This window comes from Chlorocebus sabaeus, chromosome 8 (assembly GCF_047675955.1).
Source record: "Chlorocebus sabaeus isolate Y175 chromosome 8, mChlSab1.0.hap1, whole genome shotgun sequence".
NCBI lineage: Eukaryota > Metazoa > Chordata > Mammalia > Primates > Cercopithecidae > Chlorocebus > Chlorocebus sabaeus.
The window spans coordinates 141899377-141926733 of NC_132911.1; the positions used below are offsets into that span (position 1 = coordinate 141899377).

Here is a 27357-nt window from a genome sequence, read left to right on the forward strand (position 1 = left end):
AGTGACTTTAGAACTGAGTAACAGGCAGAAGTTGGAACAATTTGAAGGGCTCAGAAGAAGACAGGAAAATGTGGGAAAGTTTGGAATTTCCTAGAGGCTTGGAGGGCTCAGAAGACAGGAAGATGTGGTAAAGTTTAGAACTTCCTAGAGACATGCTGAATGGCCTTAACCAAATTGCTGATAGTGATAAGGGCAATGAAGTCCAGGGTGAAGTGTCTCAGATGGAGATTAGGAACTTCTTGGGAACTGGAACAAAGGTGATTCTTGCTATGCTTTAATAAAGAGACTGGCAACATGTTCCCCCTTCCCTAGAGATCTGTGGAATTTTGAACTTGAGAGAGATGATTTAGGGTATCTGGCGGAAGAAATTTCTAAGTGGTAAAGCTTTCAAGAGGGAACAGAGCATAAAAGTTTGGAAAATTTGCAGCCTGATGATGCAATAGAAAACAAAAACCCATTTTCTAGAAAGAGACTCAAGCCTGCTGCAGAAATTTGCATAAGTAATGAGGGACCCAATGTTAATCACCAAGGAAATAGGGAAAATGTCTCTAGGGCATTCCAGAGACCTTCTTGGAAACTCCTCCCATCACAGGCCCAGAGGCCCAGGAAGAAAAAATGGTTTTGAGGACCTGGGACCAGGGCCCCCTTGCTATGCGCAGCCTAGGAACTTGGTGCCCTGTGTCCCAGCTGCTCCAGTTGTGACTAAAAGGGGCCAAGGTATAGCTCAGCCCATGGCTTCAGAGGGTGCAAGCCTCAAGCCTTGGCAGCCTCCACTTGATGTTGAGCCTGCAGGTGCACAGAAGTCAAGAATTGAGGTTTGGGAATCTCCGCCTAGATTTCAGAGGCTATATGGAAACTCCTGGATGTCCAGGCAGAAGTTTGCTGCAGGAGCAGATCCCTCATGGAGAATCTCTGCTAGGGCAGGGCAGAAGGGAAATACAGGGTCAGAACCCCCACACGAGTCCCCACTGGGACATGGCCTAATGGAGCTATGACAAGAGGGCCACCATCCTCCAGACTCTAGAATAGTAGATCCACCGATAGCTTGCCCCATGTGCCTGGAAAAGCCACACTCAATATCAGCCCATGAAAGCAACCAGTAGAGGAGACTGTACCCTGCAAAGTCAAGGGACATTGCTACCCAAGGCCATGGGAGCTCACCTCTTGCATCAGCATGACCTGGATGTGAGAGATGGAGTCAAAGGGGATTATTTCAGAGCTTTGAGATTTAATTATTGCCTTATTAGATTTTGGACTTGCATGGGACCTGTAACCCCTTTGTTTTGGCCAATTTGGAATAGATATATTTACCCAATGCCTGTACCCTCAACGTATCTAGGAAATAACTAACTTGCTTCTGATTTTGCAGGCTCATAGGCAGAAGGGACTTGCCTTGTCTCAGTTGAGACTTTGGACTTGGACTTTTGGGTTAATGCTGAAACGAATTAAGACTTTGGGGGACTGTTGGAAAGGCATGATTGTGTTTTGAAATGTAAGGACAGGACATGAGATTTGGAAAGGATCAGGGTGAAATGATATGGTTTGGCTATGTCTCTACCCAGAGTTCATCTTGAATTATAGTTCCCATAATCCCATGTGGTGGGAGGGATCTGGTGGGAGGTAATTGAATCATGAGGGCAGTTACCTCCATGCTGTTCTTGTGATAGTGAGTGAATGCTCACAAGATCTGATGGTTTTATAAAGGGCTTTTCCCCTTTTGCTCAGCACTTCTCCTTGATGCTGCCATGTGAAGAAGGATGTGTTTTCTTCCACTTCCACCATGATTGTATGTTTCCTGAGGCCTCCCCAGCACTGTGGAACTGTGGGTCAGTTAAACCTCTTTCCTTTATACATTACCCAGTGCCAATTATTTCTTCATAGCAGAGTGAGAACAGACTAATACACCTGCTCTCTGCCCTTTCAGTTGGCATAAACACTTTTCATTAACAAACTGGCCTCTAATCTGATGTAACTTCCAGTCTAACCAACTCAAAGCTGCTGGAGTCTTTACAAAACATAGATCTTACCGGGTAACTCTCCTGCTGAAAACATTCAGTGCCTCCTTTTTACACAATAAACAGATTCTCAATTCTTTAATGTGTCATTAATTACTGTATTAAACTGTAACTCCAATTTACCATCCCAAATTCACTTTTCACTGTCACAGTCTCTTGTCCTCTAGGTGTAGCACAAAGACCGTTTCTTCTAGAAAGATTTCTCTCATGTCCCTGAAGTAGAGTTGCTTCTTTCCCATGCTAACGATTACATACCATTTATTAAATGCTTATTATGTACTAGACATGAGGCCTAGGTGAGGGCTTGGAATATGAGAGGTGCTAAATAATAATCAATTGAATTAATGGTCAAGGGTTTTACATGTGCTGTCTCATTTAATCCTTCTAAAAGCCTTCTGGTATGTACTGAAACTGAAACTCACATGCTCAAACTAACAGAGTTAACAAGCAGGAGGCTGAGATTTGCAACGTGGGTCTGTCTAACCCTAAAAACCATCCCTTTAATTCCTACCCTACACTGGGTTCCCACTCCATTCGCTTAACAGGTATTGCTTAGAATTAGAGTTTGGTCTACATGTGTTTCTGCCAGACTCTGAGACTTTAATGATGCCAGACTTGATTTATCTCAGAGTTTCCAGACATGGCCTCTCTAGAAGTGGCCAAAGCTTTTGCCACCCACCTTGAAGGAAGCATGTTTTCACCACACGCAGCACTATACACCTCATCCCATTGCACCTTCTCATCATCCCTGTTGGGTTAGTATCACATCTCATTTTTTAAAAATTTTTGGCTTGGTGCAGTGGCTCACACCTATAATCCTAGCACTTTGGGAGGCTGAGGCAGGTGGATTGGTTGACCTCAGGAGTTTGAGACCAGTATGACCAACTTGGTGAAACCCTGTCTCTACAAAAAATAAAAAAAAATTAGCCGGGCATGGTGGCTCCTGCCTGTAGTCCCAAGTACTTGGGGGGCTGAGGCAGGAGGATCACTTGAGCCCAGTTGGCAGAGATTGCAGTGAGCTGAATTTGCATCACTGCGCTCTAGCCTGGGTGACAGACAGAATGAGACCCTGTCTCAAAAAACAAAACAAAAAAAAACAATAAAAATAAAATAAAATTAAATGGAAATTCCTTTGACTCATTCATTGACTTATATGTTGAAACAGATGCTAGAAAACTTAGGTGACTTATCCAAGAATCCCCCAAAAAGTAAGTGGTAGGGCTAGATGATAAGATGGTGGTCTTGACTCCAGCCAATGAAAGAACAATTTGATCCCAGGGCCCCAGAATCTGCTGCAGGAAGCTCTGCCTTTCCTACCCCAGGCTGTCTGTCACCTTCTCTTGCCTCATCTTCAGCAGTGACAGCCTGCTAATCCCAGGACCTGACCTCGCTAGCCTCACTTTATGGAGGGCAGACAGATCATGCCCTTAACTCTGCATTGAGGATGTGATTTGCCAAGCCTTGGAGTGCATTAGGAGCTAGGGAATATCCTTTGGGAATATTCTTCACAGGATGATAATACTCTCTGCTGCTTTCTGGATTCTATATCTCCTGTCACTTCCCAAGGTCAGGTCTGCTGTCCTTTGTTTCTGTAACTGTGAATATTGTAACATTTTCTACCAATCTCTACCACAACAGCATTTACCATATTATAATTTCACATATGCAAATGGGCCCACTTCATTGGACTGTGAACTCACTGAGGGAAAGATCTATTCCAAAGTATTTTTATATTCCATAGTAGAATGTACTGTATATTCTCTGACACTTTTCCTAGAGCACAGCAGGCCCCCAGTAAATACCCGTTGAATAAAAGAATAATGGAGCCAGGAAAGGAACCCAGCAGATGGATGTGGTCACTGGATCACACCTCCAGGGGCACCAGCTCCTGGTCACACGGCATGAGTCAGATTGGGTAACTAAGTTCCTACTCTCTGACCCCAGCAGAGAACAGGGGCTTCAGGACAGGAACAGCAAACGTAGTGAAAATTCTAGTGTCTTGTACCTGCACTTAAACTCTCAGCACTGAGAAGCCATTCAGAAAAGGAAAATTAGGAAAGATTCCTTTTGGAAATGCCAAGCTACAACATTCTATGCATAAACACTGCACACATGCAACTTTTGCCCATGTGCATATGTAATGTTTTGAAATTATTTCATGCACCGATCTGGCCATGCTTGGAGTAGGTATGAAGACAGGCAAGCACAGTATGATATGCTACATGTTGTCAGTTCTGTCCCTCCACTTGGGACATTCATAGAACCTCAGTGGTTCACATGATCTTGAACATGTTCTGGGAAAATTCACTGAAGGGAAGAATCAAACTATATGAATAGGCTGGGCATGGTGGCTCATGCCTGGAATCCCAACAATTTGAGAGGCTGAGGAGGGTGGATAACCTGAGGTCAGGAGTTTGAGACCAGCCTGGCCAACATGGTGAAACCCCAGGTCCACTAAGAATACAAAAATTAGCTAGGCTTGGTGGCAGGTGCCCGTAATCCCAGCTACTCGGGAGGCTGAGGCAAGAGAATCACTTAAGCCCGGGAACCGGAAGTTGCAGCAAGCTGAGGTTGTGCCATTGCACTCCAGCCTGGGCAACAAGAGCAAGACTCCATCTTGAATAAATAAATAAATAAACAAATGAACCTTCTACATTTGAACAAACGACTACTTGGGGAAGAAAAAGAAAACTAAGCCCCTACCATGTGCCTGGCACTATCTTCATTTGAGATTCACTAAAATCTTACGTAGATGGGATACACATTAGTGTCCCTGTTGTAGAGGATTATATAGCTCAGGAACATTAAATGACTTCTCAAAGAAGGTGCAGTTAGAAAAATGTGAAGCCAGGCTCCAAGTCTTCCTGGTGTAAGCCATAGTTTGCAGGTTTTCGACTTCCGGGTTCCACACCAGTCTCCCCTTGGGACCTCCTCCTTACTCCCTCCCATGCTCCTCAGTGAGAACCAAAGCTTAAACCTGCAGCCTTAGAGCAACTCCCTTGCGTGTGCTGATCTCTCCTGGAAAACTCCCTGCCCCTCCACCACACCTGCAATGGAAGGTAGGTCCCACATATCAGGGCTGCCTCCAAACTTCATACCTGATCAAGGGCTGCTGCAGAGCCACCAGGGCAGCATGGACGGTCACCGAGATCACAGACAGGTGGAAATAGTCGAACATGACCGGGACCTGGTGGTGCAGACCATTCCGGGGGTGGAAGTGCAGGCCAAGCGTGCGGCTGCTGACCATCGGTGCCCCGGCCACATCCCTCAACCTAGAAGGCAAGCATGTGAGCTCATGTGAGAAATGGTGGGTTGCCCCTGCTGTCATCCTAGCATATCTGTAATAAGCCTCTCCATCGGCCAAGCACCATGCATACATCATCTTATTCAGTCCTGCAAGTGCTCTGCCTGGTAGAAATCATTTTTCCCACCACTGGCAGATGAGAAAACCAGGGTTCAGAGGTATTACTGGATATCACACAGCTGCTACACAACAGATCTGGTGACATGCTGCACTGTCACGGACATCAAGCTCATGTGTCAGTGATGGACAGGAAGCACAGACTAGCTTTTCAAGACTCTTCAACACTGAAGCCTCCTACTTTTTCCACTTCGTTTTTATTTCCCCCATAGATGTCCAGATGTCCAGCACTCTCCTCATAATGCTGCACTGACTGTGTGAGCCTATGTTTTCGAACAGATTCCTACCACTTAAGGGACTATGATTAATGCATCTTTATAATCCCAATACCTAGCCTAGTATCTGGCAGGTATTGAGAATATAAATCCAAATTAAAATGAACAATTGACTGACTGAACAAACAAAAGAATGAATGATACCCAAAGCACAGTGCTTAAATAATCTGACTAGCTTCATCAAGGGTTCCCCAATATCTGCTCCAGTATTTTGTAATTGACACATATCTGAGTCTAAGAGATTAAACCAACTGCCACAGCATCTTTGATGATTAAAAGAAGATTGGTTGTTGCCTATATAAAACCTGGGGCCATGTTCGCCCTAGGAAGACCCAGCACTAATCTCAAATCCTGAGAACCAGTCATTTGGGCTGTGCAAATTTCTCTGAAGCAGAACACAAGGGAAACCTGGGAGGAGCATCTTTCATGAGGAAAGCAGAGAGGAAATGCTTGTCCTCCATCCATAGATAAGGAAATGAAGCACAGAAAGGGCCAGATGGAGGAAGCAGCCTCTGAAGAACCAACATCACAGGCTTTGCTTCCTTGAAACCCTTGTTGCTTGTGTGCAAAGGCCAAGTGAAAGAGCCAGCTAAATTATTGGAGCTCAGGATGACTCCATAGATTGCATATGAATAATGGTCCCCTGGTACCAGAAAGAAACCTGTTGGGGAGAGGGTGAAGGGTCTACCCCATGAATCTCAGCAAGGTGTTAACATTTACATTATTTTTAATCCTGGCTACAATGTATTGAGAGCTTATTATGAACTGAACATGGTACTTTTCCCTTTAATCTGCATGGCAATTATAGGAGGTATTTATTGGCATTATTCTGTTTGTAGAAAAGGAAGTAAAGTCAACAAGAGTTAATTAAAGCCACAAGACAAAAATATAATCTTGGACCAGGTCTTCCTGATTCAGTTATTTCTGAGTTACTGCTCAATATTGCTTTGAATCCAGTCAGACCCAGGTTCCTATGAATCATAGATATATCCCTAGGGCTTGAACAACAGAAGGTTAAATACATATCAGTGTAGCAAAGATGGCAAAAATGTTAACAAGAATTTAAGCCACATTAGTAAGAGTAAAGAATTAAGAATGAAGAGGTGGTAACTCTCCTGTGTTCTTAAAGAGATATATACAAAATGGAGATAAAACTTAGGTCCTGGTAGTGGTGCAGGGAGGTCTCTAAGCTCTGAAATGATGGTGGTAAACTTGACTGCACTGATAGGACAGTGTCTGAGTTCTTACAAGGGAAATAAAGCAAACAAAAAAATTAAACAAACAAAAAACACACACAGAAATAGCCCTAGTATTTAACCTGGAAATGACATAAATAAGGTTTCTTTTTTATTTTTTTGAGATGGAGTCTCACTCTGTCACCCAGGCTGCCAGGCTGGAGTGCTGTGGTATAATCTCGGCTCACTGCAACCTCCGCCTCCTGGGTTCAAGAAAACCTCCCACCTCAACCTCCCAAGTAGCTGGGATTACAAGCCTGAGCCCACACCCAGCTAATTTTTGTATTTTTTAGTAGAGATGGGGTTTCACCATGTTGGCCAGGCTGGTCTTGAATTCCTGACCAAAAGTAATCCTCTTGCCTTGGCCTACCAAAGTGCTGGGATTACAGGTGAGAACCACTGTGCCTGGCCAAGAAGATTTCTTTCCTGAACTGCCATCCAGACTTGGGATTTGTCTGGGTGGTCACAAGAAATAAAACTGAAGTCTACTGAGGGCAGATGCACAGGGATGAATCGTTCCTTGAAATAAAGAAGAATTTCCCGATCAGCAGAACTATTCAGGGCAGAATGGGCCATGATGTGAAGGAGTGAGGTCCCCATCCCTGTGCAAACAGGTTCTGATGGGTCTTTGCAGAGGAACAAGGACAAATATGAGGTTAGAATAAAGCAGAGTTTCCTCACCTCATAACACTGACTTTGGGGACTGAGTCATGCTTTCTCGTGGTGGGAGGGGGCGCTGCTGACTTGTGCACTGTACGACGTGCAGCAGCATCTCTGGCCTTTACTCACTAGACGGCAATATCTAAGTGTGACAATCCTATCTGCTTCACACCATTTCTGGGACTTGTTCTAAGGCCCTAGAAGAGGTTGGCCTTCTTTCGGATCTATAAAGTCAGAAGTGAAGCCCCGCCCTTACTGTGCTCACATCTCCCCTCAGGCATCCTCCTCAGCTGTGAGAACCAAACATGTCTCTGGGCAAGGCCACATGTCTCCAGGGGTCAGAATCCTCCCGCCTGCATTCAGAGCCACCAGACAAGACAAATTGCAGGAGCTCTTCTGTCCCAATATGAGAGGCTCTGCTTCTCCATTTTGTTCCCACCCAGGCCTATATGATGCTAAAGAAGCCAGATGACTTGGTCATGTTTCAGAGCCTAATGTCCACCCCAGGATATGCCACAGATGCCTTGTCATCCTTAAACTCAATTTATGAAAATTTAAAAATGTGGCATTTTCAATCTTCCCCAGCCTCTGACGTCCTGTTCCTCTTAGCTAATCTTATAGTTCATGAAAACCCTTGCCCTGATTATTATTAAGTGCTTGGGAGAGGAAGCAACACATTGAAGCCTGGCCTCACTTCCAACTAGGAAGCCATAAAGAGCAAGAAGACATTTATCCATCAGATTGCCTACTTGGCCTGCTACATATATTGTCTCTCTTAATCATCAAACAGACCTATGAGGTATATATTCTATAATGATATCTATTTTATAACTGAAGCTACTGAGATTTATGAAAGTGTGGGACTTCCCCAATGTTTTATAGTTAATGAGTGCAGAGTCTAGCTTGCTGAGTTTTATACACTTTGATTAAACCAGTCACCGGTATACAGGCTCTCTATTAACTACTGTTTTGCTGAACAGAAAGTCTTATTTACTGTGTACACTATGGCTTATCACATGGAGGGCAGGTGGGAGGCTGATTTCTAGGCTGAGCTTGGAGTTAGCAGCAAGGTTCTGTGATGAATTGGAAATGTCTACCATAAAGCTATGAATGAATGTCTCGGAAGGAAGTGGAACAGAGTGATCGGGCGGGGTGGGTTACTGGAGGTGTTAATGACAGAAACCCCAGATGGTTAGAGGAAAATAGGAGCACCATAACGTCAGGGCTTTACTTCTGAGTTCATAGCTCGGGAAGAAGGCCAGCCTCTTTTAGGGCTTCTGAGTTCAGTATGGTGCTAGAACAAGTCCTGGCGATGGGGTGAAGCAGGTAGGATTCCTCAAGTCTCTACACTATCCTGCTAAGGAGAAAGCAGATGTGATGAGAAAGGCAGGTGGCCAGAGGGCTGGGGTACAGATAGAGACAAAAATGAGGCATCTGTGAAGTTGAACCCAGACTGTGGCACAACCATGGACAGATACTCCTGCCAGCCCAGGGACCAGGCAAGACTGGCTACACATCAGTGGATGCCCCTTCTCAATTCCCATACACGATCAAGTCCCTAACACTTCAGTAGACATCCATCTTTGGTTCAAATCCCCTTGGACTCAACTCCTCATGTTATGAACAGTCCCATAACGGATTAGACAGATTTCAGAGATAGGACAGTCCTTGAGAAGGGGAAGAAGTTCTGCGAAGAAATCTGACCTTTTTTTATTGTTTTTTGTTTTGTTTTGTTTTTGAGACAGGGTCTTGCTCTGTCACCCAGGCTGGAGTGCAGTGGCACAATCATGACACACCGTAAACTTAAACTCCTGGGCTCATGCAATCTTTCCACCTCAGCCTCCCAAAGTGCTGGGATAACAGGCATGAGACACTGCCCCTGGCCAAATCTGAACTTTGAAGGGATGAGGGAAACAGTTCTGCCAGCATTGACTCATCAGCTACCCAATTCCCCATTCTCCAAAGGAAAAAGGGAAACATTTGTTGGAGAGGTTACAGAGACCAGAAGTGAGAATTGACTTTAATTTGCAGATACTGGTCAGCGTGTGCTGAGATTCTGCTAACAGAACGGAGAAAGAATGCTGAGATTCTGCTAACAGAACGGAGAAAGAAGGAGTTTTCCTCCCTTTGCCTAAGCCAAGAGAGGAGGTCTTCAAGGGAGATTGCCCTGTATCCCCTAGAACAGTGGGAATGCAGTTCCTAGTGCTCAACTCATTCTGCAAAGGCCATCAGGAGAGAAGCTGAGGGTGGCTGGATTGGTCTAAACAAAAGTGAGTAGGCTTGGCAGAGGAGGTTATGTGGAATGGGGGTTAAAGTGTCTGTGTCCATTTCCCATGGGCCAGATGAGTGTGCTTTGGAAAAGTATCCACCCCCAAAGAGCTTCTTGCAAGAAATGAGTCACCCAGTCTCTTGTGAGGCATCACTATATCAGATAACTGCAGGGATGGGGCTGGGTGAGAGTCCTCTGGCCAGGGGTACCTAAGGAGTCTATCTCTAAGGAATTCACAAGAACATCCTAAGGCCAATTCAGGGTTTACCATATGACAATCCTACTCACAAATGAACCCCTGCCCTTTTCTCCACTGTTTCCCTCCTTACTGTGCCTGACCCTGCAAAGCCTGCAAACTGCAGTGGGGAAGAAATGGGGGATATGAAGTCCCCCACCATGCCCTGTTCCTACACTGGGAGTTTTCTACGCTAGAAAAGCCTGGATCTGGAGGTGAGGTAGAGAAAGGAGGCAACAGAAAGAAGTTATACAATGGATGAGGTTTAGAGTTCTGATATTATACTTCACTGGACTTTTCATACCTAAAAAAGGATGACTTACTTATTAGCGGAAATATCCCAGCTTAGTGGCCTGACAGCTCAGCCCAGGGTAGGAAGAAGAGGCCACAGAACAAGCTGAAAGAAAGCAGTTATGAGAAGAAGAAAGTTGCCTCCTGCTTATTTAATGAGCGGGTTACAGATAAATGGAGTTTCAAGTTTCAGAGTTGAAACATAATAGCAGATATGTCACATAAAGATGTTGAATCCTGAGAGAATCTCCTTTGATTCAGAAGGGGATTTGCCATTTGTAGCTTCATAGGGTCGTTAATCTAAAACCCCCAATTATTATCACATTGTAAGATGTGTGAAGGTGTCAGACATGAGAAAGTGCCAGTTAATAAAGCCAACAAATTATGAGATTTCTGTGTATGCATTTGAGCTGCCTGCCTAAAATGTATATGGTTTGAAATGACCACACAAACTTTCTTAGCCCACACCCCTGAGTAAGGGACATTGCAGCTTATCAGGAGATGCTTATCTGAGAGACGTTCTGAGATTCATGGCTATGAGTCTATCCCAGGAGTGGGGAAGCGGGGAGGAGAGCATCGTGCTACTACAATTCAATAATTCCATTTCCGTGACACTCACTGCTGTTCACTGTCCGTAAAGTGCAGATCCACCTTGAGTTGAAAATCTACTTCACTCAGCGCATCTTCCATCTGCAAAAGAAACAAAGTCCAAGGGATTTCAGGAGTCAAATATTGTCCAAATGAAATACTTAGCTGGTCTACTTCCCAAAATAGAGAAACACCATCTTGTCCAAAAATCAATGCCATTTATGCTGAAAGCAGAACTTCCATGTATGTTTCATGGAGTTCTGGGTGAACAGGATATCTGGGAGTATTACACAAAAAGAAAAAAAAGAAGGGATTTACATACTCAGTTTGGGGAAAGTCAATTTGCAAAAAAAAAAAAAAAATGCTAAACAAGTTTCTTTATTGCAGGACTTTCGAGAGTCTCATTTGGATTTGATCTAGAATCCCATTTGGGGCAAGAGTCAAGTGTTCTGTAGCACCTCCTTTGGGAAGGATGGAGCAGTGAACTCACAGTGAAATCCCACTTGCTAGCAATGGGATTAAGTCAGAACAATGTCATCTCTAACCCTCAGGCGTCCTCTCAGGGCAGGCATCATGGCCCACGTGTCCAGAGGAAGAAGCTCATGTTTGGGAAAGCAGTTACTTCTTCAGGTGGCTCAGCTTCATAAGAAAGCAGCTTCTTCATTTTTGTCTTGAAATCCATTGTATTTAACCATTTTCACTTTAAGACACTGGCATTTTATGTCCTACCCATGGCTGCATTTATCCTTTGTTTTAAGAAAAAATAAAAAAGGAAAACATACTTTTTAAACACAGGAATCTTTATTCTTCCTGCCAGTTTCTCCTATATACCTGGAAGATGGTACCCCTAGTTCTCCTTTTTTAACATCACTCCCAACTCAAGGGGGTGTTACTTGCTAAATACCAGATCTCGCCACCACCTCTACTCAGAGGTCAGCCCAGGGTCAGTTCTATACACCTGTGATAGGACTTGGCCTCCTCCTCCTCATTCACAGGCAGGATGGAGCCCTTTTTATCTGTAACCACAAAATGCCCTGTCTTGTTTATCTTGGTATTTAATGGTGCCTATTACAATTTTGGAGGCGGTGTTACCACCTGGAAGCTTGTGAGCCAAGTATTGCCTGCTGATGTGTCTTGTTTAGTCCCCATAGTATTTTTGAAAATGTTTTCAACAAATTGCAACATTTACAATTCAGGCAATTTCATATTTGTATTATGGGTTTTAAGCGTCTGCAAAAAACAAAGCAAAACAAAACCCTGGACTTGGGAGTGCTGGGCTGGCATTTAGAAACTCATTTAGAAACTCTGTTTCAGGGTTCAATTACCTGATCTGTTTCAGATCTGTTTCAGATCAGGTAATTGCTGTCCCATCTACCACCATTCACAGTATTCACTGACACCCATCTGGCCTGCATCTAAAAGCCCCTGGCTATTTTCTTGTGTAGTGTCCCCAGTAATCCTTGTATGATTAAGAGAGAGACTAGTTTTAATTCTAATTCATTCTTGATCCCTTGCTCCAGAAATAGTGTCTGCTACATAGAAAGTATCAATGCATCTTTGAGGAATAAATAAAGCTTTTTCCCCAATCCCCACCTTTTTTGGTTTTCATTTCTTTGCAAGAATCTCCTCATCTTCCTGAGATGGAAATCTCTTACCCAAAGATCTCTTTGGAAGTGTCTTCCTGGTTAAGCATAATTCATGGAGAGATATACAGATGGAATTTATCTTTAGGTCTCCAGGGTTTAAAATTTGTTATTTAAAAAAAAGCATTTAAAAGTTAACATTTTGCTGAATCCAAGTGCTATAAATAACTTCCTTTCCTAGCTTTGTTTTGCATAATCATGAACCTAGCTTCAAACACACAAGGAACGCATTGCAGCCTCTTGTCACCGGGAAGGGAGGGAGACTGGCAACGTAAGCTTCCCAACTACCTTCTGAGCACGCATTTGCCTGGGTAATGAAAATTCAATGTAAACTCCAGTTTTAAACTTGCTGCAGTTTCCTTAGGAACTGGGAGAGAAATCATTGGCCTGGATAAGCTGTGGCTCAATTGAGCTGGGCTATAACTTTACAATGCTTCAATGAATCTTATTTGCAAGATATTCCAGAATGAAGTCACTGCCTTTTCTAAACATTTATTTCATGGTTGGCTGTTGACATCCTACCCACCCCCCCTTCAAAAAGACACACACACACCCACACACCCCATACAAACATATGATTTTCCTTTATTCTGCATTATCTCAATTAGAGTCATCATCTCCATTCAAGGGTCATTTTCTCACGAACAGGAAGCAGTTCTGCAAACTAGTAGAAATAATATAAGAAGCTAATATTTACAGAAGAGTTATTATTTGGCAGGCAATAAACTGTCATTATACGTATACTATTTTATTTAACGTGGATAAAACTATGAGTTAGGAAAGGCTGTCCTGCATTTACCCATGAGGAAACTGAGGCTCCCTGTGGTAAAGGCATTTTCTCAAACTCAGTTAGTAAGAGTCCCACATCCCAGATGCTGTCAAGGGCTCCATTTCTTCAGCTTTCTCCCATGGTCATGTATGTGTTCTAGGTTGGACGTTCTCTCACTGCTTGGTTTCAACTCGTAATGGTGACTCTCAGTTTTCTCCTCCATTCTTAACTACTATCTTGGGATTTGTTGCAGCCTGATAGCTAAGAGAGCAGCTTCTGAAGTCAAGATACATGTGTACAACTCTCAGTTCTATCATTTCGTATCTATGAGACCTGGGGCCAGTCAACCTCTCTGTTGTTTTCTCATCTGTAAAATGAGAGTAAAATAATTACATTTACTCACAAAGCATTGTTATTGTGTGAATTAAAATTTAAAAATATACATAAAGGGCTTTGTTTACAATTGAACTGACAATTCTCAACAAAGGTTAGCTATTATTATTGCTGTCATTTTCAACCATAGGGGGCCCAGCCACATGAAGGACCCATTCCTCTACCAACTTCACATAGTGGTCCTGCATGCTGGTCCCAAACACAGACTTTATGATCAGAGGGCCCAGGTTCAAACCCTGGCTCTACAACTTCCAGGTGGTATGACTTTAGATAAATGCCTTCTGTAAGTCACTGTATCCTCATCTGTAAAATAGGAGTAGTAAAACACCTCTCATGTTGTTGCAATAATTCAATGAAATAGTCCAGACAAAGAAATCAGCACAGCGCCTGCCATACAGCACGTACCTTGTAGGTATAAGATGCTGTTTGTTGGGGTTCAATCAGGCTGGTGGGAAAAATATTAAAGATAGTTATAGTAATAGTCAAAAACTCTCTTGGAAGGCCTGAGAGTTTGCACAGCTTCAGATTGCTTGACTGAAGGCAGCCAGGGTCTCTTTGCAGGAGCCAGAAAGATTAGGGTACAAGTACAGAAGAATGTGGGAAGTTAATCTTCCTATCCTGTTTACTTATATGGGCTTAAGACTAACCTTTGTCCTACCAGGCACACTTTACTGCTTGCTACTTGCCTGGTCAGCAGAAGTTTATTACCTGCAAATGGTGTTTGCTTTAGGCCTGAGAACCTGGCCTTTAATCTTTACCCTCTAGTGGTGTTTACTCACAACTTTTGTTAATTAGTCTTACTGAATAAATAAGAGCCTTACTAACCCATCTGGGCCCAGTCGCAACCGTTTACAGAACTCAGCTTGGAGCCTGTAAGCAGCTCAGACCCTCAGCTGGACTGGCAAAGCAGAAGATCTGTGTGTCAGTGTATGTTTATTCATTCATCACCGAATCAGGGGTCTGCAGGAACAGACCCCCCGACAGCTAGCGTCCCCACGAAAGGAGCGCTGCCTCCGCTGTTAGTGCTAAGATCCTTGTGATTGTTCTTATAACTCATCCTCAACTCCTTTCACTCCCCAGTAGCTTTTCTTCTCCCAACTACCCTGGACTATCAGTAACTCCAAGTCTATTTCATACCCAAATCTTAGAGTCAACTTCCATTTATCATTCCTTTCTACATGACGCCTGCCATCTCCTATGCTCAGCCTGAACCCAGTCCTAAGGGCTGCACTTGGCGGCCATGCAGCTCACCCTTTCAACTCACACAGTTTCCATTCACACAGTTACGACCTCTGCCATGATGCTCACCAAGACACCATGCACTATAGCAGCAACTGCCTGTACGCCCTTGGTCTCCTGGGCCCCATTTTCTATGTTATTGCCAGACTGACCTTTCTAATTGCCAGGTCTCCTCCTTCTGTCCTGAAGGAGACTCCTACCTTTAAAAAAGGAAAAACATGACCTTCGGCAGAGTCTCTATGGCTCTCCATGCTGTGTCCTCAACCTTCCTTTCTAGCTTTGTGTCCCTGCCAGTTTCCAGCCCATTAGCAACAATGCTTTCTTCCCCAAATCTGCCTTCTGCTTTACTGCTTTTTATGGGCCTTGCTGTCTTCTGTCTCAGGAGCTCTTAACTGGTTACTGTGGAAATCTGGTCCATTTTTCTACTTATCCAAACTCTGAATCAACTCAGGCCCCTCTCTGCTTCCAGCGAAAAAAAAAAAGAAAAAAAAGAAAAAGAACCACACCTGTCTGAATCACTAGGTCTGGCATGGGCTCATGAATCTGCATTTTGTACGAGTACTGCCCGGGGACTGTGATGCTGGTGCAGCAAGGAATTACACTTCGGAAAATGCTTTTCCTTTTGAAGCCTATGAAAATGCAATCTTGCTCATAAAATGTATTTAATATATAATCTTTTCCCCTTCTTCCTCAGAGTGGAAAGCATTTTGTTGTTAATAATTGTATCTGCTTTTTTGCTCTGCCTGCTAGGAGCTTAGCACTAAATGTATGGATCACCATTAGCAAATATCCAGAGGGTGTTTGCGCATTTTGGTCTCCTACATTTACCCCAGCCTTTACTTTCCTGTATGTGTTTCTCCTCCACTCTGCCTCATTCCATTGCTAGCTTTTCTTTTTACTATTGTATGCATTTTGTAAGCCTTCCCAAATCTTCTGTGGGATTACACAGAGTATATAAATAAAATATACGCACTACCTCCAGACTCACTCTTTGCAACTGTTATTATAACATCTCTTCCTACACCTTAACTTGTGATTAGTTCTGTCCATGGTCATCTCTTGCACTTATCTGTGACCTCAATGCATAACTGAATCTTCCTCATGTCTGAATTTCTGATAGCAGGTGGAATCACGTGTTTGACGAATAGGCATTTCATAAATGTCTGTGGTTCACAATCATGTCTATGTGTATCCATGAACATAATTTCTGGTCGACTGGCTATAAGCAGTGTTTTGGTTGTCATAAGCAGACTGATACTAACTGGAAATGCATCCATTCCAAATAAACAGTGTTTACAGACATATCCAATTAACTTTTATTATCCCTGATTTGTATATAGCAATTAGCTGTGACATTGTTTGCTGCCATATGGATTACCCCCAACACAATAACAAATTATTAGCTTACAGAGATAAGAAATTTGATAGGAAGAAGAAAACAACATGTAATATGAAACAGACTCCCCATTCAACTTGAGAACTAAGGTTGGCTACAACCTCACATGAGTTAAGGTTGAGGGTTGGGAAGGTCAAACTTGAAGGCTTTAAATTGTCAGGGACAAGAACAATTCTCTGATGGAATTAAATGGAGCAATGGCCAGGATACCTGACTAATACCCAAACCCAGCCTCCATCATTGGTTTGTCATAAGCATTCTGCCAGGGTAGCTCTTTGAGATCAATGTCCCAAAGGGCAAAGGCCCATGGGAAAAAATGGAGCACTGATTTCTTATTGGAATTTGGGGAAGTGGACCTTGAGCTTGCAGTCTGTTTAACTGGGAGTTTATGACCACTCTAGGCAACCTAATGGTCTTGTTTCCTAAACTAAAGGTATCAACTCGAGTCCAGGAAGGAATTAGAGGATACACTCAAAATGAGGACTCTAGGTACAGTTTATTAAAGGGATGATTTACAAAGTGTGTGGAAGATTTAGAAAAAACAATTAACAGCTGGGCGCAGTGGCTCACCCCTGTAATCCCAGCACTTTGGGAGGCTGAGGCGGGTGGATCACAAGGTCAGGAGTTTAAGACCAGCCTGGCCAACATAGTGAAACCCTGTCTCTACTAAAACTACAAAAAAAAAAAAAAAAAAAAAAATAGCCAGGCGTGGTGGTGGGCAGTTGTAATCCCAGCTACTCAGGAGGCTGAGACAGGAGAATCACTTGAACCCTGGAGGCAGAAGTTGCAGTGAGCCGAGATCATGCCAATGCACTCCACCTGAGCGACAGTGCGAGACTCTGTCTCAAAAAAAAAAAAAAAAAAGCAACTAACAATGGCTCAGTTCCTCAAGATTAGTAACCTCAGGACCTCCTGATCACCCTAGGCATGAAGGGTCAAGCAGAGACAGTGCCTATCAGAACTGGAGAGAAAGCTACATGGAGCGTGTCTCCCTGCCTGGAGCTGGGGCCTTTGGAAGAAGGACAGAGCAAGTGGTATGCTGGTAAAGGTTTAAGAACTGGCTCTCTGAAGAAAAATAAAAAAACACTGATTTGTAGCATCGGCAGTTTCTCCTGTGTAAATGTCTTCATCACAATTGACTTCGAGCTATGAATGTGAAGTCGCTAAATAAGGAGTTGGAAAGAAGTGTGTACGCGTGGTTATCAAAAGCTGATATAAGCAGACTCCAGCACACCACTGGACACAGCCAACCCTCCAGGACCCTGCAGGGAAGGAGCCTGGGGAATGAACACTCTGGGCCCATTCTCCTCGTAGTCACCTGCAGAAGCTCTCATAGGCTGAAGTCAACGGAAACTAAAAGGTAAAGACATGACTGAGCAGTTCTTGCAGCCAGTCTCTGGGGGCACATAGCAGGTGGGAGAGCAGAGAGGGGAAATGGTCAAGTAGTCAAAAGCTAGCCAGCATGGCTAATAGGAGCTTCATTTGTTCTTTTAAATTTTGATTACAGATCAAGTATTTGCAGTCACTGTGATGGCATAAGGGAGACAGGGTCAGGTTAACTGAAGGCTCCAGTGAGTGAGGTGTGTGTTCCTTGAGGTATTGAAGCAGGCAACTGTGGTCTAGGCATGATACAGGGAGCCAAGGGCCATCAAACAGAGTGCATGGTGGATGCTTATCTCTGTTTGGAAAGAATAGTGTGCAAAGGGCCTAAAAAGAAGAGATTATAAGTTAAATTCATTCATTCAACAACTAAGTCATCCACTCCATGTCAGGTATCCACAAGTGTAGTCCTATGGCTACTGGGGCACTCAGGATACAAAGAGAGATCCAGTCCTGTGGAGCCTGCAGACTGGGAGAGGGATGACAAAATTCTAAAATAAAAATTGTGCCATTGCACCATTCTAACCAAATCAGTGGATTTCTATTGCCCAAGAATAAGCCCTAATTTCCCTATCATGGCCCACAATGCTGGGCCTCCCTGCTCCATCTTCGTCTCCTGCTCCTTTGCCCTCCCTGTCTGTGCAAGTCACCTCAGCCTTAGTGCTTTTCCTGAAACACCCCAACGTCATTCCCACCTCAGGCTCTTTGTCCTTACTGTGCTCTCCTCCAGAACTGACATCTCCCTGAGCTCATGGCATGCCTGACTCTTCCCCCACAGTTGGGTCTCCGCAATTCTGCACTGGCTTCTCAGGGAGACTCTCCTGTCTGTCACTTGTCCTCCAGGGAATAATCACCTTGGGTGAAGGTTGTGTTGAAAGTTGTGCTGAGTTCTTGACATTCTCAATATCTGAGTATCTGTCATGAGGCAACAGCCAGTCTTGCACAGCAGGACTATCATGAGGTATCTTCCACTTTGGGTACAGTTGTGGCTTCACGGGGCCTCCAGTGAGGGTGCAAATTCCTATACTCTTATATCCCTCATGACTGTGTCTCAGAGACTAGGGAGCTGAGTATGTAGCAGTGAGAAGGCTCAGTAATAGGATATGCATGATTGGTTTATTTAATTACATTGTGATATGTTGATCTAATATTAGAATATAAGTCCAAAATGCCAGGGATATTTCATGTTCACTATTTTACCTTCAGCACATAGTAGGTGCTTCGTGAGTGCTCAATAAATTTTTGACAGGATAGATGGGTTAATGAATAAAGAATGAGTGACGCTTTTCAGTTTTAGCCACAAAGAGGAACCTGGTCACTACCTAGATAACAAAAGATGTGGACAAAAAGCCAAGAAGCCTGAGAGGAGAAAGATAACAGATGCCCAGTAGGAGCTGTTATGCATACCACATGAGGAATGCAAGTAGTGGGAGCTCTAATTAGACCTTCCTAAAACAGGAATACTCTTTCAAATAATTCTCAATATATTCTAGCAGGAAAAAGTCAGCTCAAATGTGGCAACAGGTACACTTCAGTGAGGCTAGGGGAGGCAGATCAAAAGTTTGAGCTTCAGATATTCCTTTGAAATGTGTTAATCTGATGAACAGGAAATTTTCAATCAAGTTCCCAACGAATAAAGCGAGCTCCCCAAGGCCTCTGGGCTTGCAGTGATGCTGTTTCCCCTTCAGTCGATGCCCTTCCTCTTTCTTTCTCTGGTGAATTCAGCATGTGCATCTGAAGCCAGCTCTTGGGCAAGCCTTGATGAACACCAGCTTTGTCATCTCCACAGAGATCATTGCTCACATCACCTACCAAGGTGTTTTCTTATATATCTGTTTTCCTGCTAAATTATCAACCCTTTCAAGGTAGAGTTCCTGCTACCTTCTCCGGTTCTGTCCCTTATCCAAGGGTCCCACACTAAGCTCTGCAAAAAAACAGTTACTCATAACCACCTGCTGATTAACTCATTGACAGAGGGCCTGAACAAATGCACAAATGGGCAAATGAGGATGGAAGAAGAGGCCCAGTAAATGAGTCAATGGAGACTGTCTGCACTTGAGACTACATGGAACAAGCAAATATATGAATTTAAAAAATGAGTAAAACAACAAATACATAAATAAGTGCATGAGTGCACTAAAAGCACTAATCTCTGTCAGATTTCAGAGTAAATCCACACCTTCTTCTTTCACCATTTACCTAGCAATGAGACAGAACAGCCATGAGAGGGAACAGCCACTTGTGGCTGGTGGTAGATTCATGACTTACCCTTTCACCACCTAAGAGCAAATGAACTCGGAAGACCACAGCATCGTTTATGGGCACCTCTTCGTTCCGGTATAAGATCTGAAAGACCCGGCTGTGCACGGTGCTGTCATGGACACAGGCTGAATGCAGGCTGCTGCTCTCTGCAAAACAAGAATCAGTAGGAACCCATGAACGCCAATACTGTCCTTTACCTACAGCCCTGTCAGGTGTCTTTCCTGCTCAAGGAACTAATGGCCCCAAGTGGCCTTCCAATTTCCAAAGCTTAAAATCAGTTAATGAGACCTCACCATATGAATATTTCTGTTCATTGAGTTGGGCTGGTATCTCAGAAAAACCTTGTTCCATTCCTTACAAGCAACAAGATCTTGGCTAAGTCACTCATGCCGTGGGCAGTGCTCCTGGGCTGCTATGCAGTGCCTGCTCAACTTCGCACCTGTTCACCTGTGCCCTCCTCTGTGAAGCATTCCATAAACCTCCTCTCCCAGAAACAATGAGGAGAAGAACAGGGACTGAAAGACAGAAAACACCCTTCCTTCTACAAGGACTTCCTAGTGCCCATAGAATCTCTCCCTTCTCAAAGGTGCTGCTTGCACATCAGGCATGTCATGAGAACACTCTGTCTTGAGTTTTAGGAAAATGTGCTAATCCTACTGTATAATCCTACTGTATATCAAGTTTTAAAGGAATTGGTTTAGCTCTGTATCCTCCAATGCATTCTAGATATACCATATCCCTAAACAGTACTTCAAAGTTGAGTTATAGTTCAAGAAGACAAATCTAGCCAATGCATCCACTGTCCAGGGTTATTTGGGGGAACAAATGGGTGAACTCTTCCAAATTACTTAACATACAAACTACACAGTTGGAGATACATGTAAAAATATATATATAATATATATTCTAAAATAAATAATACTGTCCAGGGTTATTTGGGGGAACAAATGGGTGAACTCTTCCAAATTACTTAACATACAAACTACACAGTTGGAGATACATGTAAAAATATATATATAATATATATTCTAAAATAAATAATACTGTCCAGGGTTATTGTGGGGAAACAAATGGATGAAATCCTCCCAATTACTTAACACACAAACTACGTAGTTGGAGATACATGTAAAAAAAAAAAAAAAATATATATATATATATATATATATATATATATATATATACTAAAATAAATAACATTGTCCAGGGTTATTGTGGGGAAACAAATGGATGAACTCCTCCAAATTACTTAACACATAAACTATCCACTTCGATGTGTGTGTGTGTGTGTGTGTATATATATATATACACACACACACACATACACACACAAACATATGTTTACATACATATTCTAAAGTAAATAATACTAATATTTGTATAAGGCAACAATTACCTATTGATTACCTATTTATAACAGGGAACAACTATATGGCATTTTACAAGTTCTAAAGTGCTTTTCAATTGTGGTTACTTTCCTTAATTATCATAACAAACCCATAAGGTAAATTTTACACCAGATGAAGAGACAAAGGCTCAAAGCAGAGGCAGGTGCCTAAATATGTACTTGTTGTGAATGTTTATGTATCCCCAAGATGCAAATGTTCAAATCTAATCACCAATGTGATTATATTTGGAGGTGTAGCCTTTGGGAGGTAATCACGTCATAAGGGTACAGCTCTCACATATGGGATTAATGTCCTTATAAAAAGAGGCCAGAGATCTGTTCCCCTCACCTTTCCCACCATGGAAGGATACAATGAGAGACGTCATCAATCTGCAAACCTGGAAAAGGGCCCTCACCAGAACCTGACCATGCTGGCTTCCTGATCTCAAACTTCCAGCCTCTAGAACTGTGAAAAATACATTTCTGTGGTCAATAAGGCACCCAGTTTATGGCATTTTGTTAGCAGACTTTGCTGGAGAATTGCTATATAATGAAGCATTGTGTAGATTCATCCTCACATCTACCTATTTAATAAGAGAGAAAATGAAGTCTCCAGTGAATGAATAAAATGCATCTATTTCCTAGCAAAGGGTGGGGACTCTATAAAACAGTACGAAAGAATTAAATAGTTTGACTGAAATAGGAGCCAAGAAAAAAATAAAAAACAGCCCAACTAGCAAAGAAAAATCCTAAGTATCTTATACACTGTCTCTGGATGGGTCAAACAGTTTTTTGGAAACAGGGACACAGGATCACAGTCACCTCCCAATGCACAGTCACATCTAAACCAGCACCTACCTTGTAGCTTCAGAGCAAGGAATACAAAATATGTAAAATGCCAGGTTATTTCCAAGGCTGCTCAGATGTGCCTGCTCTAAGTTGCACTTTGTCATGAAGGCAATAAAATTACTGGCCTAATGCAGTTCTATTTAGACCTGCTGTATTCAAATTGATGGGCCTATTAAATAAAAATGATTCATGTGTGCAGATGCCTCTCTGTTTTTATTTGCTACACTAGCTCTTTCTATATCACTGTCAAGGCCCCGCTGATCTATAAACCAGAATGACAACGTGGCAGCGGATGGATGGGGTAAATACCCTGAAGGTCAGAGCAGCCCTGAGCTGTCTGCTACCAGGAGGGACAGCCAGCAAAACAGTTCAATCACTTGCTGTCTTGGGCAAGTGACATCACCTCTTGGAACAGCAGCTTTCCATGTGAGAAATGGACACGGCCACACTGACCTTATGGGATCACTGTGGACACAGAGGATAAAACAGATCAAGCTCCTAAGACCAGGCACGCGCTGGGCATACAATATACAGTATGATGACTTTTTAATTGTGTTTGCAGAGAAAGTTCTGAGTACTTTCTGTTGAATAAATTGTCATTGGCCACATTTTTTATGGGAGATTAAGAGCCCCTGAATTTGAGCAGACTGGCAAACAGACCACAGGGCTTAACGGGTATTTACTGAAAATCACCAAATCCTGAGGTGCCCCATTAAGACTGGGATAAGGCAGTTTTCATACCTTAGGAGACTTTCTGGGTCAACTCCTCACCACTATTAAATAGGGCATCACATAGAACAGGTGTCTTTTTAACAAGGGAAGGCTCACCAATCACAAGATAACTTCCCTGGGATGGAGATCACTGGGACAACACTCCCTGCTTCATTCCCATTGGGATTCTCCCTTCTTCACCAACAATCCACATCTGGATACCCGGCCCACTATCCTCTCTCCTCCTTCCTGGTGAAATCAGCACCCAGAGACAACCAAAGTACATACTCCCTCTACCCTTAAAGACTAACTCATACTTTGGGAAGGCAGCCTTTCCTAGCTATGTGTTAAATAGCCACTTTTCATTCTAGAGTATTTTTTATGTATTTTTAGGCAACAAGATTTCAATTCAAGTGGTCCAATTCTACAGATTCTACATATCTGCCTTCTTCTTTTTTGTGTGTCATTCTTGGTACCATGCATAAAAAGAGTTGAGACTTTAAGGGGGAAAAAAGAGATGAAAAGAAAACGGTGGAAGAAGGAAAGGGAGTGTGAAGGAAAAACAGGAGGGGAGCAGAGAAAAGAGAATACAGCAGAGGAGGTAAGAGGAGCTCTTCAGGTCTCAGCTGCACAAAGAATACATTCCAAACATCTGAACACAGAATTTCAGGCCAGAGGGCAACAGAAAAAAATACTTTTAGGTGCTGTAGTTTCTTCTTCTCCCCCCACAAAATGAATGATATTAATACTTTATATATCTATACACCTCTAAATGTTTAAACTTTAAATGATGACATTCCCTCAGCTGAGAGCTCCCAGCAGTCCTAGAGGGATCTGTCAGTGTGGAGTACAAAATACAGGTATTATTCTTCTGACAGGGACTCTATGCCCAATGCTCAAACCAATAGCACCCATAGGGACCATTTACTTGTGGACCAAACCTCAATCTCATTCCAAGAACATAGCCATGGCTCTGCCTGCATGTAGGAGATTCCCAAAGAATCATTTCTGTGGCCAAACCCCAGAAAACAACCCCTTCAATACTCCAGGCCTGAAGCCAGCTTTAAACTCAGGATATACTCAGTTAAATTCCTTTAAACTCAGGACATACTCATAGAGAATCTTCCAACATATTAGAGCCAACAGAAATGGAAAAGCCCCATTAGACTATGGGTTCCTCAAAGTCACAATGTTAGCTTTCATATGGTTTAGAAAATGCTCCTTTAGTAAGGGAAATATAAGTTCTAGACTTGTCCCCACTTTCCGGCTGTGTGGCCTTGGGCAGGACTATGGAATCTGAGCTCCACGATAAGAATCTTGCCTTAATTTCCATAATGAATGTGAGGCTTAGGTAAAATGGTGAGTAGAGAAGTATGTTTTTAACTGAAAAATTATCAAAATCCAAACAGATTTTCTCAGAGGCTAAAGATGACAACGATTAAGACTCTTTAGGTAGGGTGAATTTTCTGACCCTTTCTAGGAACAGGAAGAACAGAAAATCACCCTGAAGCCAAACTTTTATTTTTTTCTCCAACGATTGTAAGGAATAGGCAGAAAAGAAAGCCACTTTGAAAAAGATATTCATTGTTGTTCCAGAGAAAGACCAGAATAATTTCCTGTAGTCGAGTATGTGCTGTCTAGCTCATAGGGTCATCAAGCCTTCAATGCCAGGGTAGGGAGGTCCAATACATGACCTCTTGAGACTCCCCCAAGGTTGCTACTTTCCTGGAGAGCCTATCACTGGAGGGCAAGTAGAAAAGTATGGATAAGAAACCAGGAACTCCTGGGAGACAGGTAACCATGGTCTTGATGACTTTTCTTGAGGTTGAAAATCAGGGATACTGTCGGACTGGGACAGATGCTTCCCAACTAAGGTGATACTAGTGTCAATCACACAAGCACAACCTGTTCCCAGAAATGAGGCTATCTTAAGAAAAGCTGGGGCCCAGGATGATGACTCTGGATGTTCAGAAATGCTCAGGGCTTCATGGGTAGAAGGTTGGTTTGGCTACATTGTGAGCCGGAAAGATGAGGACCCACCTAATCTGAAACAAAGATTGTGTTGTCAAAAGCAATATTTTAGTTCCTTGTGTGTTTCAATAAGACAATAGCACAAACTACATAATTCACAGTGCACAAAATTTGATTGGCTCACAGTTCTGGAGGCTGGGAAGTCCAATATCAAGGTGCTTGCATCTGGCAAAGGCCTTATTTCTGCATCATCCCATTGCAAAAGGCAGAAAGGCCAAGACACAAAAGTGAGCTGAACTTGCCTTTTTATAAAGGCAGTAATCCCACCCAGTAGGGTAAAGCCTTCATGGCCCAAACACCTCTTAACGGTTCTCACCTCAAAACTGTTACAATGGCAACTAAAATTTCAACACACATTTTGGAGGGGACAAACATTTAAATCATAGCAGTCTCTAATGAGTTATAACCTGGGAGCTCAGGGTGAAGACCCTAGTGGCCTGTGCAGATAACTGGAGCAGCAAAGCGTTCACCACTGAAGACCCTCAAGCTTCCTCCAAATTCTAAATACCCATGCTTCAATAGATACACTGTGTGCCAATGAGATGTCCCAGCAGCAAGGGACTGATGAGATTCATTTCTATCCTAAACTAGCATTCAGAAAAGGACCACACTTCACTGAGTCAGCCCAGGGCTTCCTGGATGATGTGACATGGGAAAAGGAAGTGGCATTTCTGCTAATGGGGCATTGAGATATACAAGCACTTACTTGAAATATCTGAAGAGATGCAATTCTGCTCGTACCTTCAATTTTTGAAGCATATCAAATTGGTGACACATCAATAAAGAGCTGTATTTTGGTTGTCATTTTTATTTCTATCTCAAAGAATATAAAACATTTTTCTTGTTTTCTACTTAAAGTACCCTGTGGCACATGGAATATTGAATATTTTGTTTTCATGCACATGGACATAAGTTTATGCCTCACCTATAATTTTGGATTATTATGTTTGTATGTTTTTGCTATAAAACGTGTTAATTCATTCATTGAATATTTACTAATCACCTGCTATGCACTAGGTCTTGGGCAAAACATTGTGATTCAGCATTGAACACTCACAGGGTTCCTTTTGGGACATCTATGTTTTACACTTGTGTCTGTGGAATAGGGAATGAATATTCCCATTGTTGTCCGACTCCACAGATATCTCCTTGTGTAAATGAATGTTTCAACTTTCCACACACGTTGCATTAGTCGGAATGCCTTATAAGGGCTAATTTAAAATTCTGATTGAGGTGGCAAATTATGTAAAACAAACTGAGTTTGATCAAAGATGTTATTTGTAAATTATATGATTGGAAAAGTCACTTTTCTATAATATATAATAAATACAAAATGGTTTTGTTAATTGCAAATTGCTCAATTAAAGCTAGCCTGAGATTTACTGGTCTAAATTCTAGATACTTTATGTTCCTTCCATCACTGAGTATAGCCTTGGGTATATGAGTTTTCATTTTATTCATGAGGAAACTCATGATCATAGAGATTGTAACATCCTCAATGTCAAATATAGTAGATGGTACAATGGTGACTCCAAATGTTTTTTTTTTTATTTCACTCCTTAATTTGTTTATTCATTCATTCATTGTTTAACTCAACAACCACACAGGCAATATGTTAGACATAATTCTGTCACTGGTAAAGATAAAACAATGACAAGGAATATTATTCAATATTTAGTACAGTATTTCCCAACTTTTTTTCTCTCCTCACTTCAAATGCACCATCCATCAATTTCTGTTTAATTGTTTAAAAAATCTGAGAATGACAGAACAAAGGCTTTGCATATCACTAACACTCAAATATTTAGCAGATCAATCCATCAACCAATTTATTAATAAATGCAAAAATGGAGGGATATGACTTTTGGAAGTTACCCAATGTTTGTTATAGTTCTAGTTTGTGATAGTTCTAATATCCAGAATTTCTGACTCCTAGCCTACTCTACAAGAAAACCCAGCTTACAAAGCTGATACCATGCTCTGGCAGAAAGTCCTATTTGTAGGAGGGCAACTAAACTAAAGAGTCCATTAAAAAGCACCATTTAACCTACTGAAAATGAGAAAGGCTGCTGCTGCGATTCAACAGGAAGCATTCTCTCATCAACACTGACTGGGCTTAATTACTTAATTACAAACCATCATGACTTACTATTAGAATAAGCCCACTAAGCCAGCACTTGATAACACTTTATTATCTAATAACATGTATTGCTCCATAATCTCAAAAGTAAAAGGCCAGTGTGTTGCCTCCAGTACACTCTAGTTGCTCACTACAGAAACCCGTTGGATTTCCTTGGATTGGTCATAACTG

The 27357-nt window shown here is 42.5% G+C and overlaps 1 protein-coding gene across 3 annotated transcripts in view; it reads right to left on the bottom strand.

The window, feature by feature from the left end:
- FAM135B (family with sequence similarity 135 member B) overlaps positions 1 to 27357 on the bottom strand; it is a 352320-nt gene that overhangs the window by 112257 nt on the left and 212706 nt on the right. For all 3 annotated transcript variants that reach the window (XM_073018372.1, XM_008001609.3, XM_038000098.2), the window contains exons 4-6: positions 20078 to 20217; positions 11021 to 11091; positions 5114 to 5287 (exon numbers count right to left, since the gene is read on the bottom strand). In XM_073018372.1, coding sequence (XP_072874473.1) covers positions 5114 to 5287; positions 11021 to 11091; positions 20078 to 20217 — 385 coding nt within the window. The remainder of the gene's footprint in view (positions 1 to 5113; positions 5288 to 11020; positions 11092 to 20077; positions 20218 to 27357) is intronic.